The sequence below is a fragment of the Dromaius novaehollandiae genome, chromosome 7 (assembly GCF_036370855.1).
Source record: "Dromaius novaehollandiae isolate bDroNov1 chromosome 7, bDroNov1.hap1, whole genome shotgun sequence".
Classification (NCBI taxonomy): domain Eukaryota; kingdom Metazoa; phylum Chordata; class Aves; order Casuariiformes; family Dromaiidae; genus Dromaius; species Dromaius novaehollandiae.
Genome location: NC_088104.1, coordinates 43,526,124 through 43,542,028, shown reverse-complemented (window position 1 = coordinate 43,542,028; position 15,905 = coordinate 43,526,124). Strand labels below are relative to the sequence as shown.

At 41.6% G+C, this 15,905-nt stretch overlaps 1 protein-coding gene across 4 annotated transcripts in view; it reads left to right on the top strand.

The window, feature by feature from the left end:
* AGAP1 (ArfGAP with GTPase domain, ankyrin repeat and PH domain 1) overlaps nt 1-15,905 on the top strand; it is a 394,511-nt gene that overhangs the window by 186,257 nt on the left and 192,349 nt on the right. For all 4 annotated transcript variants that reach the window (XM_026104675.2, XM_026104674.2, XM_064515404.1 and 1 more), the window contains exons 7-8: nt 3,639-3,766; nt 14,473-14,628. In XM_026104675.2, coding sequence (XP_025960460.1) covers nt 3,639-3,766; nt 14,473-14,628 — 284 coding nt within the window. The remainder of the gene's footprint in view (nt 1-3,638; nt 3,767-14,472; nt 14,629-15,905) is intronic.

The following is a 15,905-nucleotide window of genomic DNA, read 5'->3' as shown; positions in this document are numbered from 1 at the left end:
CTTATATATGGGCCCCCCTGCATCAAGCACTCCTGCAGAGCGATATTTCTTGCTGTATGTTTTTCGGCAAAGGTCCCACCTTGTCTTAGAAAGCCATTCAGTTCCCCAAACTGTGTTTTGGTGGCGTTGATACGGTTTGGGAATATTTTTCATGCTCGTAGACAAATTCCGACCTAGGCGTACGCTGACAAAGCTGCTCGCAAATCCAGCCTGATGCTGCAAATGGTTGTAGTTGTGGAAAAAAGCCGTATTGGTTTCAGGATATTTTTTAATCTACTGCTAATGGTTGGTTAATGAGTGGTCACCTTGAGTCATAGCGAAGATGCAACAGCAGAACCTGGCCTTGGAGCCGAACGAGCACGTAGCATCCGTTCTCACCGGATCCGGTGTTAGTTCTTATAATTATCGTGTATCTCTCTCTCGTTACACAACCATTTAACGGAGGGTTTTTTCCCCTCCTTAACTACTATGTCTGAGGATGTCAGCAGCAGGAGTTAACTGATCTGTGGGGTTTTCAGTGCCGACCATTTTAAGTTTTGTGTATTTGGGGGCTTTCTTCTCTGGAACAGAAGATAAAGAAAATGGGAATTTGCAGCCGCACTGCTGAGGAGCTATATGCTGAACCCCTTTTATTGACTTCTGATAGGCAAGATTTAGGTTTCATCTCTCCTCTCAAGGTAGCTTTAGAAAGAGCACAGTAGGTCTTTTGACAGTCCAGCGATTGCCCCACAGATGATCAGTCACGTCTCTCAGATGTTGCAAACTTTGAAGGGTCAGGGTACTCCTTTAGGTACTTCTGAAGCTCGGATCACCATTAATATCCAAGGGCAAGTAGCCCCCAGCACTTGAATATTGAACGCCATCTAATTACGGAGTGACGGCTACGCGACTGCAATGAAAGAGGCAAAAAGTGCCGGGCGCCTCAAAGGAGAGCAGGTTGCCTAATGAAGGGGGGGGAGAGGCAGCAAGCATCGTGCCCTGGTAGGGGATGTCAGACCGGTCGCCGAAATGGAGGAGGAATTGGGAAGGTTTGGCAGCTCAGAAGGGGATTTCCATTAGGGGGCACATCGTCTTTCTAGCGGAGGGAAACGCTGAGAAATTTGAGGGTAAGAATGGCGTATTTTAGAGTTGGCAGCGCAGTTTTTAAGGGGATGATATTAAAGCTCCTGCTGTAATGTTACCATTTTTACAGTGCACAGGATAAATTGCACTTTGTGCCGCTCGGTGGGAGCTTTACAGTACCGTTTCCAGCGCTAATCTGTGCATTTCTGGACTAACCTTTTGCTTTCCCGCAACCTTAGCTCGGCCGATGAGCTGTTGCCTCGTGGTTGCGTTTGCATGAGCGGTGCGGTTGGTGCCGGGGGGACCGCAGCGGCCGAGCGTCCCCTTGCCTCCCGTTCTGGCCGAGGTCAGAGCTCTCGCTTCTCCCACGAAACCGGAACGTTCCTCTGAATCCAAAATGTGCCTTTCAGTTCAAATGACACCAAAACGAGCTGATCAACAAGGCATCTGCTTCTGTGGTACTCCAGCTAGCATTCGAGTAGTGGTAGGTGAGGTCAGACCATCCTGGGTTTTTTTTGTGGCTTCCTAGAGTGATAATTTGGCAAGAGCTCGTTATAGCTTTTAATGCGATGCTGGTCATTGTCCACCTATATCCTGTCTGAAGAAAAGGGGTAAATATTTTCCTTAACGAATTCCCTCCCCGCTGTGAGAGTGGAAGCTTCTTCTGAGAAGGTAGCTTTCATTCATGTGGGCTTTTAATTCAGTTTTGGTCTTAATTTAGGTCTTTACCACCTATGATGAAGACAAATCCATGTGCATATGTTAAAATCTGACCTTAGCTTTGCTCTCTGCATTCACTAATGCATTTTAAAATATTCTAATATATGGCTTTCCAGGCTCCAGATCAATAAACCAATGGTTCTGAAATGACAGAGTGCTGCGATATTCCTCTGTAATTTAAACATGATTAGCTGATGAAGGTTATGATCAATACGCCAGGCGAAGATAAATTAATTGATATCATCCTTTCAGGATGATAAGGGGCCTATTGGAGGTGGGATGTAACTAATGAAGCTGCTTCTTCATATATACCAGCCATTTTTTATACAATGTATTCTCACTAAATCATGGTTATGCCATCATTCATTTACATGAAAAACATTAGCCACAGACCAGTTCGTTATTAAAATTGCATTCATTTGAGAAGAAATTGTATGCTTACACTGCTAAACAATATCTCTGCCTATGTTATAATGTATTGAGGAAAAATAATCTTGGAATTTACATAAATATCTGTTTATATTCTCTGAACAAGACAGAATACTGTTGAGTTTAATTACAGTAAGTTTGTGCAACTTTTTAAGTCAATGTCGTTGCAATTCTGCCTTGCTGGCCCTTTTGATGAAGACAGGTACAGGTGACGACAGTCTACTTTGCAGAATTTAGTAATGTTTAAGTAAAACAGTAATCTTGACCTTAGAATAATGAATAAAAGTGTTAATGTGATCAGGCATCAGCTTGCAAGCTCTGTGCTGTTCAAAAGTTGGGGTCTGTTTTAGTTCATGCAGCAGGTGTCAGTGAAAATTAAGGTACTGCCTCAGTATATCCTGGTGATACCAAACTAAGATAAAGCTGGACATTAGATGCTGTGAGAGTACCTGAGCACTGGGACAGGTTGCCCAGAAAAGTTGTGGAGTCTCCATCCTCGGAGATGTTCAAAACCTGACTGCACATGGCCCTGGGCAACCTGCTCTAGGTGACCCGGGTTGACCGAGATGATCTGCAGAGGTCCCTTCCAACCTCAACTCTTTTGTGGTTAAACAGGAAAAATAAGGTTTCTCAATCTTGAAATAATAAATGTGTAAAAATAATGCACAACATAATTTTCACCCCCCTTTTTAGACCCCCTTTTCATAGAAGACATCCCATCACATAAAAACAACGTTGCCATGTATTGTGCTCCTGAGTCACATAAATACAGACTAGTCAGCCTGTTATACCTGCCCTTCCTATTCCATATATGATAGTATTTAGTGTCTTGGTACCTCATATTGCCTCTTATTCTAGACTCTACTCAATACATACAGTCTGTGGAAAATTCTGAGCTTTCTCCATTTGCTGTTAGAGAGCTGTTTCAAAAATAACAGCATCCAAGTCTCCCATATCTGAGCAATACCCTTTGTAGTCTAGAAGACCATCATATCTTAGAATAGTGTATTCATCAAACCATGGAAGAGTAGAAGGAATCATTTTGTCTGCGTACTTGTCACTGCTTTTCGTAACTTCTTCACCTGCCTTTTCCCCTCCTGCTTTGATGTCAGTGATTCAGTGGTGCTTAACTGGTGGTAAGTTAAGCATCTGGGGCAATTTCATCCATGCAGAGAACAGAGCTGGAGCTGCATGTGGAGATGACTAGTGAGCACATCACAGAAAACTAGTATCTGTCGTCTTAATTGGATATATTACATTCAATTTTTGGTGCAGGCCTTGGCAATGGAAAAGTGTTGAATAGCTATGCCCTGTTGTGAGTGTGTGGGTGTTTTTCTTCTCTGGGTCCTCCTGTGTATTTTTGAATTACAATGCTTTTCAGTGCATCTTGTAGCTTATCTGCCTGTGTATTTGCTTATCTTTTTCAGTTGCCCAGAAGATCGTTGCAACAAGGAAGAAACAGCAGCTCTCAATTGGACCCTGCAAATCTTTACCAAACTCTCCCAGTCACTCATCCGTGTGTTCTGCCCAGGTTTCTGCTGTACATATCAGCCAGGTACAGAATACAGCGCTTGCTTGAAAAAGGAACCTGTCGGTTCCTTTTTCATCTAATGTATATAATGCTGTTGCTTTTTTTGCTACTTGGTAGGTAGTTGGCCTTTTTTTAAAAGGTGTCAGTGATCCCTAGTTTAAAGCACTATTTTTTAATTGGCTTGACTTTGTTTTAAGAAGCTGCTGTGGTAAAGTGGTTTGGTTTCAAGCCGTCTTTGATCATGCTGATTATGCCCAGCAGCCTGCTGCTCTGAGTAGCCCAGTTGTTAAAGGAGCAGGATTTGCAGTACTGCTTTTTGAAATTACCATACTATGTTCTTGCTTATTGTTCTCATTCAGCTGTCTGCTCAGCAGTACCTGGTATATCTCAATGCTTAGCATGCTTGAATTTTTTACTTGCTACCACTGGGTGCAGTTTTAATTATGTATCTCTGTTATGCTCAATTGAAATGATTCCCCTTAATGACACAACGATATATGTTGCTAATGACTTGTAGATACTATGTGTAAAAACAAAATGCTACCTTTTGTGTGGCAGGAAAATCTGGTGGCCTCAATGCCATACATACAGTATTTTTTGGAAGCATCTGGCTAATATAACTTTCTAATATATGTAATTTTTACCCACATACATATTAATACTGACCTTTACATTTCCATGGTGATATCCTTCCCCAGTATCTTTGCTTTCTAGCATCAAGTGAGTGTGCACCAGCCATGTGCACGTTCACAGTTCACATTTATACAAGTTCTGTCTTTCAGATCTGAGACCTTTGCAGCCAGGCAGGTCATGTTCCCACTGTGCTTTCTCACTCTTGGCAGATGTATTTGTAGGGCTGTCGTGTTGGTCCTTATAATCTATGGCCAGAGCTGTGGCCCAGTTTCCTCGTTATCAGTGTCTCAGACATCTGATTTCCACTATAGCAATCTGAAATGTCGGATGCTCACCAGCCTTCTTGATTTTTTTTTTTCTTTTTTAGTCTAAACTCGGGTGCCAAGGATTTGTCCTAAAGTTATGTTGCAGTCTTGAGCCACCTATGTGAGATTTTGTTCAAGCTATGAACCTTTCTGCCACACCGCAAGTGTCTGTGCTTTTTGGCAAAGCAGTGTAGTGAAGCGCTCTCTCATGGGGGTTTTGGATTTTTGTAATACTTTTTTTTTTTTTTTTTTTCCCCCCGACATGTTAGATTGTCTTCTGAAGGCTCTCTGTTTAGCTTTATGTAACAGGACCCCCTGGTTCTGTTGTGCTGATAGCAATTGCTCTCTACTTCTGTGCACTAGTGAACACTTCCACCGTTGCATTAACTCTGAAGAAGCAGATGCCAGATTAGTGTTAGAATTCTTTACCTTGAGCTGAACCCGGACACCAGCTTGAAACTGTGACTTCTGGCAATTATGCCATAAGAAAATGCCAAAGCGGTTCATATCCCCCTCCTTATAGCAGGTGCTGAGGTGCATGACCTCCCTCCTGAGGAACCCTGGCACCTCCTGGTGCCGGTGAGTACAGATGTTCATACGGAAGAATTCCTTCCCTTTGGTGTCATGTGTGATGTTGCGAATGTTTCTTCAGCCACGGTGTCTCTGACCACATCACCACCACTAGCACTTGGATCTAACTTGTCATGCAAAATGCTTTGCCTCCAAAGAGTGCTTCAAGTTATGTATGTTCAAACATTTAGACCAAGAGGAAATTGGCTGTCCTGTAAGGGCTGTCTTTGGTGCTGAGACCAATCTTATGGTGAAGGAGGAAACTGGCCATCACAGACATGGAGAACAAATGGCACCGTTTCCAGTGCTGATCTGACTCTCAGTTTCAAGAAGGACCTAATTTACTCTGTCTGCTGGTCATTATATGACTTTTCAAGATTTTCTATAGGGGAGAGGTGATGCTTTGTACAATCCAATACATCTGTTTCTTCTGTGTCCTCTTAAAGCAATTGAGATGACCTTTCTCGTTGATGAGGCTTTTACAGAGATCATTAAACTTCTAGGTTCTCAGCAGTTTCTTACCTGAGTGCAGCTTGGAAGCCAACAGGAAAACGTCAAATTCTAGATCAGTAGTTCTTCACTTATGCAGCAGACTTCTTGCCAGTGATAAGGACAGTTTGAGAAAATGAAGATAAGGCAGCTTTTGCGATAAGGATCGCCACAATTTGTTGCAATAGATATGCAGTTATGTTCTTTACCTTCTTTACCAGCTAGTATAATTATTTAACAGGGCAATGGTGACTTCAGACAGATTCCTTTCATCCGAGACTGGCATCATGTCTGAGAGTGAAGGCCTTCAGGGGCAGTCCTTACAGATCACTTCAGACAAAATGACATACTGTTCCTTCTGTAGTTGGATCACCACAGTGATCCTGCAAACTCTCCAGATGACTCTTGCAGTCATGAGCTTAGGCTTTAGAGGAAAAGTACAAAAGTGCCACCTTCCCCAGTCTAGTCCTTTACATACCTTAGAGAAAGTTCTAAGACTTAATACCAGCAAGACCTTTTCTACCTGACAGCTTCAATTTTAAAACTAGAAAGACTTGTTTGTGTGTTTGGATGCATGACTATACTAATGTCTGGGAGTCCTAGGTGACGAACACCTAGGTTAGAAGATGCTCTATGCTCTTGTATCCATCTGTTTCCAGAGAGCTGTTTCACAGAATATGAGAGGCTACCTGTTCCAAAGATTAAATCCAGTTGTGCTTGCAATGAAGTGCTTTTTGTGTTTTCCTTTTCTGTCTAGCTTTTTTTGCAATGCGTGCATGTCCTGTCTGGGTGAGGGTATTGCTTGGAAACCTTTGACAGCCAGGGTCAATGATGCTTGGCGAAGTACTTTAGATCCCTACGTTGGCTTTCAGGGCATTACAGAATGCATGCAAAGAATTTTATTCTCAAATGCTAGGATATCGTTCATGATTCCTGATGGACAGAGCTATTGTGTACTCTGTCAACAAGAAGGATGGTGCAATATTGCTTATATTCTGCTAGCAAACAATTGATCTGTCTGGTGCATTGAGAAGTACTTTTGTCAGCAGCTCACCCTCTGGGCTTTCTGAATGCTTTAAGAGTTGGACTAAGTTGATATGAGATTATCTAGTGATTATTTAATGCCCTGAAGACCTCTTATGGGCCACAGGGTATCCCAGCTTAGGTCTCTACTTTTGTTGTCAACAAGAAATGCACATCAGAAGAGCGTAAGAAATCCAGCTGCTTCTGTGTGTGGTCTCCTCTTCGTGTCTTTCCCATCTTTCCTTCCCCCCTGCTGTGCCCTCCACCAATCTTTCAAGGTGTGATATGCTTGTAGACCATGCTGCATTTTATTTCCAAGTAGTGTGAGTTCCACTTCTGTCAGGAAGCCATTCCCTTTCCCTGAACTCATTCCTGTGGGGATGGAACTGTCTGTGTTGAGTCATATGTCTTGACATATCAGGAGGGTTTTTTGTCATACTGACAGTTTAAGATGCTTGAGTTGCAAGACTCTAGTGATAATGTTCAACAGTTGCAAAGGACTTCTTTTTCTGCCCGGACCCTGAAAGTGGAGGTCATCATTCCAAAAACCATGAGGCTGCCCAGATGGACACCACCTTCAGCTTTTGGTGTACTCTACCCAAGCTCAAGATGTGCCAGATGCCTTAGTGTGAAGTGCCCTATCCCCGCTAACCTGTAGACTAGTTGTCTGGAGCTGTGCCTCTATCTTTGTCAAAGCTGATGCTGTTGTAAAAAGCATCTGATGATCACATGGCACTTGACACTGTAGCTTTTATTTGGGTTAAAGCCCGTCTTCGGACGAGTGTGATGGTATGACGTTTCTACCTAGGAATCCCCAGCAGTGTCACCGTACCGGTGGGCTTCAGTTTTGAAGGTAGAATGAAGGAATATTTACCAGTGACTACACTTTCTTGCAATACGTGGACTCCATGTACTTTCATACTTGTTGCTTTTCCTGGACCTCAGTTGTGCTGCAGTTCTGTGGTGAGAAGGGATTGCAATGGCACCATGGCCTTGTCGTGTCTGCTTGTACTTCGCCATGTACGCCTGTACTGCGGGTGTTCTGCCAGGACAGAGAGGGGCCTCCAGCACCCCACCTTCCACGCTGCCAGAGTTCAGAAGTATTATCCAGGCTTGAGTGATACCATGCAGGTTCATCCCCAGTGTGATTATACATGTGGACTGCAGGGCAAAGAAAGTTTTTGTTGGTCAGCAACTTCTCTCTCTTAAGAGATTTATGTTATACCTGAGAGAGGTATGGAGTTTACTGTGTATTACTAAATTGTAGCTCAGATGTGACTGTCACACGAGCTACTCACTGCTACCTACTGCAAACTTGTAAACGTTTTATTTGTGCTTGCACTATACCTCCATAAAGTTTTTTCTACTGCAAGATTGTCCAAATATGTAGAAATATGTTAAGGGAAAAGTGCAGTCTGTTTAATCATCCATTGTTTTACTGCATGTGGGACCTGACTATGGATAAGCCCTGAATAGAAGGGCATCATAATAGTTTGGGAACATTTGGAATGAACTATTCTGTTGAAATATCTGGGCATTTGAATAAAGGAGAGACTGCATTGCTTAATCAATTTTTCCTTCTGCTTTGAAGCAGGGTTTTTTTTTTCCATGTAATTGCAAAACAAATCTGAGAATAGAGGTCAAAACCCATATTTAATACCATGGCAAAATATGTCATAATGCTTTTGTATTTACAGGATAATTTCTAAGCACTCTCTAATGTTTCTTAAAAAAAAATAATAATAAAAAACCTTCACTCATTTGCTTAGTTCCACCTACAGCATACATGTACATGGAGGTGCATTCTTCAGAACTCAGATGTTAAAACTTGGTGCATCTGTAGGTGTACTCTTCCCTCCTTTCTCCATCTTCACTTGACCGCAGTTACATTCCTATTATTTTTTGTTACACCTACTATTATCTTTTTCTTTCTAAGGTCTCTTAAGATCTCTTCAGGTTTAGACATGATCTTTTAGTTATTCATAAAACAGTTGCTGCCAGTGTAGCACTGAAGCCTATTGTTGCATTACATTAATGAAATGTTATTAAATTTCACTGAGGTTTTTTCGGCTTCGCCAGCTAACATTAGCCAAACTATCTTCAGATTTGCTTGGTGCTCTTTGTTGGTCCCATCCATGTCTGCTCTTTCTGTCTTCTACCTTGCAGTTACAATGAGAAAAGGCAAAAGCTTCTGAGGTGGACAAGTCCTCATATGTCCCAAAGGATGGGATTAAACTGCTAACATGGGAAAATAGAACAGGCAATTCGATCTTCTCGAGGAAAGCTAGACTTACCAAAATCTTGGTGTCATTTATCTGGACCTACGTTTGAAATCCTCTGTCAAATTTGTGTTCCAGGCTCTTCAGCCATAGCGTGGCAGCATGCTCAAAGATTTCTGTCTTCTGCTGAGGCAAGGAGTAAACAGTTTCTTCTGAAATCTGTCTCTGAATGTGCGATTGTATATGACCGGTATGGCTTGAATAAATTGGACTCCCAACTGTAGTATTTTCAGATGATATACTGAGATGATGGGACGTTCAAGAAAAAATTGTGCACGACCTAGTGAAGAAAAATGTGTCCTGATGAGAGAGTTTTCCAGGAGGCCTCCATATTATTGCAGAAATATGCTTTTCCTTCCTCACTCCAAGAACAAAAGGTGCAGAAAACCAAAGGCATCTTGTCATACAATTTGAAATCTGTGCTTTTTATTAAGGCATAGTTTATTCTGTTTCCAGACTCCCTGAAGCTCTGGATATCTTTTATCTCTTTTAGATGCAAGACCTTGCATTCATTCCTCCTCAAGCAATAGTTAGAGATGATTTTTCTGGAGGATATTCTGTTGTTTCTAGAGAGCAGAATAAGAGTCCATTCATACTGGAATACTTGTCAAGAAGAAGAATTTTGACTTTATTCCTTCTATGCTGTCATTTAATGTTTGGCCTGACATTTGTTCCCTATATGCTTTATGAAATATTTGGCTGTATCAGATGATTTGTATAAGAGACAAAGTGAATATCTGGCTTTCTTTGCATACTTGACTAGCCAGGAACATGCCCCTAGCATATATGAGGAAAAGTCCAACCAATGCAGGTCACTGCTTAGCTCCTGATGTGCAGGGTAAATTTCTTACTGATTTGCTTACCAGTGAAAGCATAAATACATAAAAGCTTTGATTAAAGTGTGGGATTTGACTTGATTCAGTCCTCCTTTTTCAGTGCAAAATTGAGGAAATTGTGCAAAAAGTTTTACTTTTTATCAGGTATTGACAGGAATATCATTAAGGGTATTAGCACTTTGGTACTTCAGATTGGCAGTATCTGTCTTTGAGGTAACTGTACTGAATGGACCTACTTGGTCAAGTTGTACCAGAATGATAGCTTCATCTGTGGTGTTCTTGATAACAGTGGTGACTATATTGAGCTAAATTTGTGCTTGTTGCCATGACCTTGAATTTTTTACAGTGTCAGTCTATATGGCAACAGATATAAGCCTGCACAGATGCTAAAGGTACACGTTTTTGTAACTGAAATATTGGCGGTTTGCACAAGGTACATATTAGAAATCAATGTATCCCTGAAATGAAAGACTTCCAGAGTCTTCTGTAACAGTGCATTGAAGGTCAGTGACCATCAGGCCATCTAGCTTCCTAGCAGGAAGAAGAAGAAGGAAGGGAAAAAAAAAAAAAAAAAAAAAAAGCTTGTACTGTGCATGTCCGGAAACATGTTTGGGAATGGACATCCTACCTTACGGTCAAAAAATCCTGCCACCCGAGAAAGCCAAACAGGGATGTGTCTGTGTAAGTGGCTCTACTGAGGCTCACGGTTACCCTACGCGGATTCATTTGATTGACTTCTGTCCCCTTTGCCATGGTTCTGGTAAGAGCAGTGATTCACAGAAATGGCCCTTTCTGCTGACATCTCAGATTCATTTCTTGAGGGCAGCTTAGTGTAAAAACTTGACTGAAGAGGTATCATGAAGCTGTGTAATATCCTTATGTGTATTAGAGCACTCATTTGATCAGTTTTGACTGCCACAAACTTGGCCGGTTTGTCGACAGTGAGCAATTGAGTTTGCATTTGTTACATGTTGGGTTACGTGTGCTGTGAGGAAGGTTGTTCTCCGGATTCACCGACTTGATTTTTATGGCTTTGGACAAATGTGAAGTTCTGTGAATTATAGCTATTGCCATGTGTCCTAAATTCCATACTTCACTTCAGTGAACTTGTTATTAAACGCTTGCATACTGATTGCGGGAAACTGCTTTCTACAATCTTAATATGGCACAGTCTCGAGATTTTTATCTGGTGCAAACAAACAGCCTGACGAAGACCACTCAGCCTTTTGTTCCTGTGAGCAGGGCATTAGGTTCGGATGTTACCAGGAATATGGTTTCCAAGTACTTGTCTGGTTGCATTTTTCATCGCTACTGTCTGCGCAGGCTGTAGCTTGAAAGTCATGTCAGAGCTCATTCTGGTCAAACCCATTCTCTTTATCCAAGCATTTCAGAGTAGCCACATGGTTTTATATGTTTGCTGTGACTATTGGCACCCTAAATAGGAGCTGGAGCTTTTTCAGCATTGGTAGCCATCCTTTTGTTTTGTGGAAGCCTTGAGGTTTTCTACTTTTAAGTCTTTTATTGAAATAGGTTCCCCCCCCCCCCCCGACAGTGGATTTCATATGGCTTATTTTGAAACCACTTTGTAATTGTATTTACAAGGTCAGAAATCCAGTGAGGCTAGGTATGTGTGAAGAGAAGGCATTGCCTGCAGGACTTGTTCTCTACTGGGGTCTGTCTTTGGGGATTAGAGTGCCTGACCTTCCGTGCTGAGTTTCATCTCCTTAACGCTGGTAAATACATGTAGGTATATATATTTCCCTTCAGGAGTCATTCACTCCTGGAAAATAAATCACTTAAAATTTTGAGAGACAGTATGTCATCACAATGAGTATAAGATGATGCTGTAAGATGCCAAAAGATTAAAAAGGTAAAATTTGAGGGATTAGTTTATATGTTCTGTCAGGGAAATGAGTGCTTAAGATGTAAATCTTATCTATTTTTAGTTAACAAAAAGAGATGCATGCAAGGAGATGCATACTTGGGAAGTCAGTCAATATTGTGAAATGGAACATAGCTGCATCCTTTTATTTTCAGCCACTTGTGGCTCAGATCCTGTTACCAGTGTACAACTTTTGAATCCTTTCTTCTTGTGTTTTTCCTGCCCTTTCTCCATAGGATACTTCTAAGTTTTTTCTTTTCTTTTCTTTTTTTTTTTTTTGAGGCATAAACCTGTATGATCTTTCTTTTCTCTAGCATATTCATCACGTTATCTTTTTTCCTCCTGTGATGAGCCTTGCAACTGCATGGATTCAATCTTAAATGTTTTCAGCTCCTTCTTCCAAGCTTGCTTGCTTTCTCTGGATTTCCCTGTCCCCCATTTCCCCCCTGCGCCGACTGGGTTCCTCCTTGCCAAAGTGAGCAGCAGGTCTTCGCTCTAATCTGAAAGCTGTTCCTTGACACTGGTTGCTTCTCCCAGCATCCTCACTCTCCTTCTCTAAATGCAGTTTTACAGTTGTTGACTTTCCAGCTACCTTCTTCCTATAACTTCTTTTGTCAGCCGTGTTTTAAGGCTCCCACACTACCCTCCTCATCTTTGCTATGTCGAGTGCTTCGTGTGCTGATTTTCAAAGTCTTTGGCTGTTTGAACTTTGGTAGATTTTTGGTGAGTGCTGTAACAGTGTCCTGGTTACACATTTTTTTCTTTTGGTGTTTTGGGGGATTTGTTTGTTTTAATGTAAGAGGCTTTTCTAGATTTCTTTGGAGAGGTAATCTGTAATTTCCATAGGTTCAGCATCTGTCTTCACACAGGTCATTTACTATCTTACATGTTTAGTGCATTACTTGGTATCTCAGCAAGGTGCCATAGAGAAAGGGAAAATGGATGCGGGGTAAATTAAGGTCATTTGTTCCCAAGCAGTCCTGCTCATTTCTCACTTGTGTTACCGTTCTCTGGTAGAATACTAAAAGCGGCCGTTACGGCTCTCGTTCTTTCAGCTCCTTTGTCTTATACTCTTGGGCCAGCTCCAAATTCTGCTTGCTGCTTGCTCTGTGCACTTGAAAACGTGGAAGAGCTCTGTCAGACCCTCTGTTCATTCCAGGACCATTACCTTTGATTGGCCTTTCAGCTTAAACATGGGCTCCTTGTCTCACACCTCTCTTTCTACACTCTCTTTCTTGAATAAAATAAAGAAGGAGGAAAAAAAAAAGGCAAATTTGGAAAGGCTGGAAGAGTCAGTTGCAATCCCAGAGAGTAAGTTCAAGTGGATGACGTGAAGAAGGATTGTCTCCTACTTGGTTCCCCTTTGGAGGTTTCATCAGACAGGTCAGCTCTGCTAGTGACTTGACCCCGGTGCTTACGCTGGCCTCAAAGGTTGATGGGAGAAGTGCCTGCTGCTGCCTCCCAGCCGGAGTGCCTCCTTCCCGTGACAGCTTCATGCATATGTAAAATCAGCCACCAGTATAGGAGCTTCATAGAAGAGTAAGTTCCTCCTCTTTTTCCTTTTAAGCCACTTCTCTTCAGACATCCTGAGATCACCCTGTCTTCTCCTCCTCCTCACTTCTGTTAGGAAGCTTGACCAGTTCCAGGATGTTCTGCTTCACGCTCTTGTGGGCATCATAGACCTTTATTTTCCACCCCTCATACGATACCCGTGAGTTGTTGTTGAGAGCCTTTACACCCTGCTGCTCCCCTGCTGTGATTTTCTACAAAAACATATAGAGCTCTCCATCCTTGCCCCACCTCAGTCCCCAACCCCCAAATACATCCCCCTCAAAGGATATATTGTATCTGATAAGGAAAAAGCTGTACTTTTTTTTTCCTCTCCAAGCTATTTTCACATCCTTTTTAAATGAAGTATTTTAATACTCATTTATCTATTATAAAACAAAGTTAAGCTTTTATGGTGTTAGTCACCTTTTGGTCCTTTCTGCCTGATGCCCTCTCTTTCCTGCTGTTAGTCAGTTGTTGCATCAGTTCATTAATTGTTTTATACATTTACTCAGTGATGATGATTTATTCCTTATGAGACTTTGATGTAACTTCACATTTTTGGCTACTTTCATTGAATTAGAATGTCTTCCTTTAAAGTTTTGTATTCCTCTGTTGGTGGTTTTCATGCCTTCAGTAAATTTGTTAGCAGCTAGCTATCTGTATAGTAGCTGTTTTACCATATTGAACTATTTTCATTTTCTTGATTAGTTCTCTGTGAATTGATGTCTCCAGACAATGATTAAGTCCAGCTACGCAGTTACATAGCAGTAGAAATTTTTTCTAAAGGTTGAGGCAGAATTTGATGCACCAATTTTGAAATGGAAAAATATAATTTACAGCCTTTTCACAATGTTTTGCCTACTCTGATGCTAATAAAACAGATGAAATTCTGTTTATCCCATTAAGGTTATATTGAGTAGAATGAAAATGTGCCTGCCATGTAAACAGAAATATCTTTTTTTCAAAAACAATGGCAGAAGAAAATATGTATTTCAAAGGCTTGGAATGGAAACCTGTGGAAAAGTGGCAGTAGGGTAGGCCTGCTCTTTTCCTGAGCTGAGGTTGCTAATTGTAGATATCAGGACTAAATAAGATACAGCTGTGGATTGTAATTTCTTGAAAGCAGTGTATCACTGTTTAAAACTAACTTTAATCCTTGCAGACCAGTAATGGAGGAGGGAGTTTAAGTGATTATTCCTCCTCTGTCCCATCAACTCCAAGCACCAGCCAGAAGGAGCTACGGATTGATGTTCCTCCCACTGCCAACACACCAACTCCTGTCCGTAAACAGTCCAAGCGCCGATCCAACCTTTTCACGGTGAGTGAGCCAAGGAAGGCAATGTTGCTGTATTTTAAGTAGTAGTTGGTGATGAAGGACTGAACCTCCTCCCTGCTAAGCTGAGCTGGTCTAATCCAAACAAAGGTATTCAGAGGGATCTGTAGGTTTGAGAATGAAAACATCTTAGAGTTACCATGGGGCTCTTCTATTTGAGGACTTAGACAGTAAATACAGTTTTCTTACGGGGAATTTCAGTGAAACAAATGAATTTGTGGTTGAATTCTGGAGCACTTGACCTGAATTCACAGGTCTGTCTAGGTTCTCTGCTTCGGCAGCCTTCCCTCTTCCAGCGATCACTGAGAAAGCTGGGCTTCTGCTCCCCAAGCTGGACCTTATACTAAAGAATATGGCTGCCCTGAGCTTCTTTAATGAAGTATCCAGTGTTTATAGGGAGGTCTCAGTCAGTGTTTGCCGAGGAATTTCTATGCAGTACTGGAAAACGTAGCTACTTGCTAATTTTATTACTCTACAGTGTCAGTTTGCTTTTCTTTTCCAGAGCTAAAAGATATGATGGAGATTAAAATGACTTTGTTTCCTCTCAAACCATCTGGTTCTGGCTTCACTGAGAAACAAGAAAACGTGTTAAATAGCTTGACTGGCCCCCCATGACAGGTTATGCACACGTAGTTTGGCAAACTTGAGTGAAGCCTTGAGTGATGATTTCCTTATTTTAGCAGCTTTACCAAAAGCTTTGTGACGGTATTGCGTGCGTAGCTGTGGTGTTGCGAGCAGTTTTTTGACGCTATTTTAACATGCTTATAACAAACGTAGAATCCCTTTGGGCGTGCAGGTACCTTCTTGGCAGCTGTAGCTGCGTTCGTCATGTGTGGACAGCCACATCTTCTCTGTTGTCGTAAGAAAAATTGTATTTTGTGTTGCAAAGATGGAACTTCCCAGAGGTAGCTGAATCCTTGGTTGTATCCGGGAAACCATTTACAAAACTAGGGAAACCATTTACAAAACTAGGGAAACCATTTACAAAACTAGGGAAACCATTTCCTTGTAACCTAAACAAAATTGGATCTCTAGGCCTTTAGCAAATAAATCAGTTCATCATAGCTTTACAGCTTTGAGTGGCAGTACAGGATTTCACAGGTCATGTCTCATCTGCCCATCTTGTGAACGATATTTTGATAAAAGTTACAGCTCTTAAAACTCCTACAAAGTACTTAAAATAATACTTTTGTCTTTAATTTTAGCAACAAAACATGCAAAAAATGAGTGGTATCTGGAAGCCTGTAAGGATTTGGCGCTGC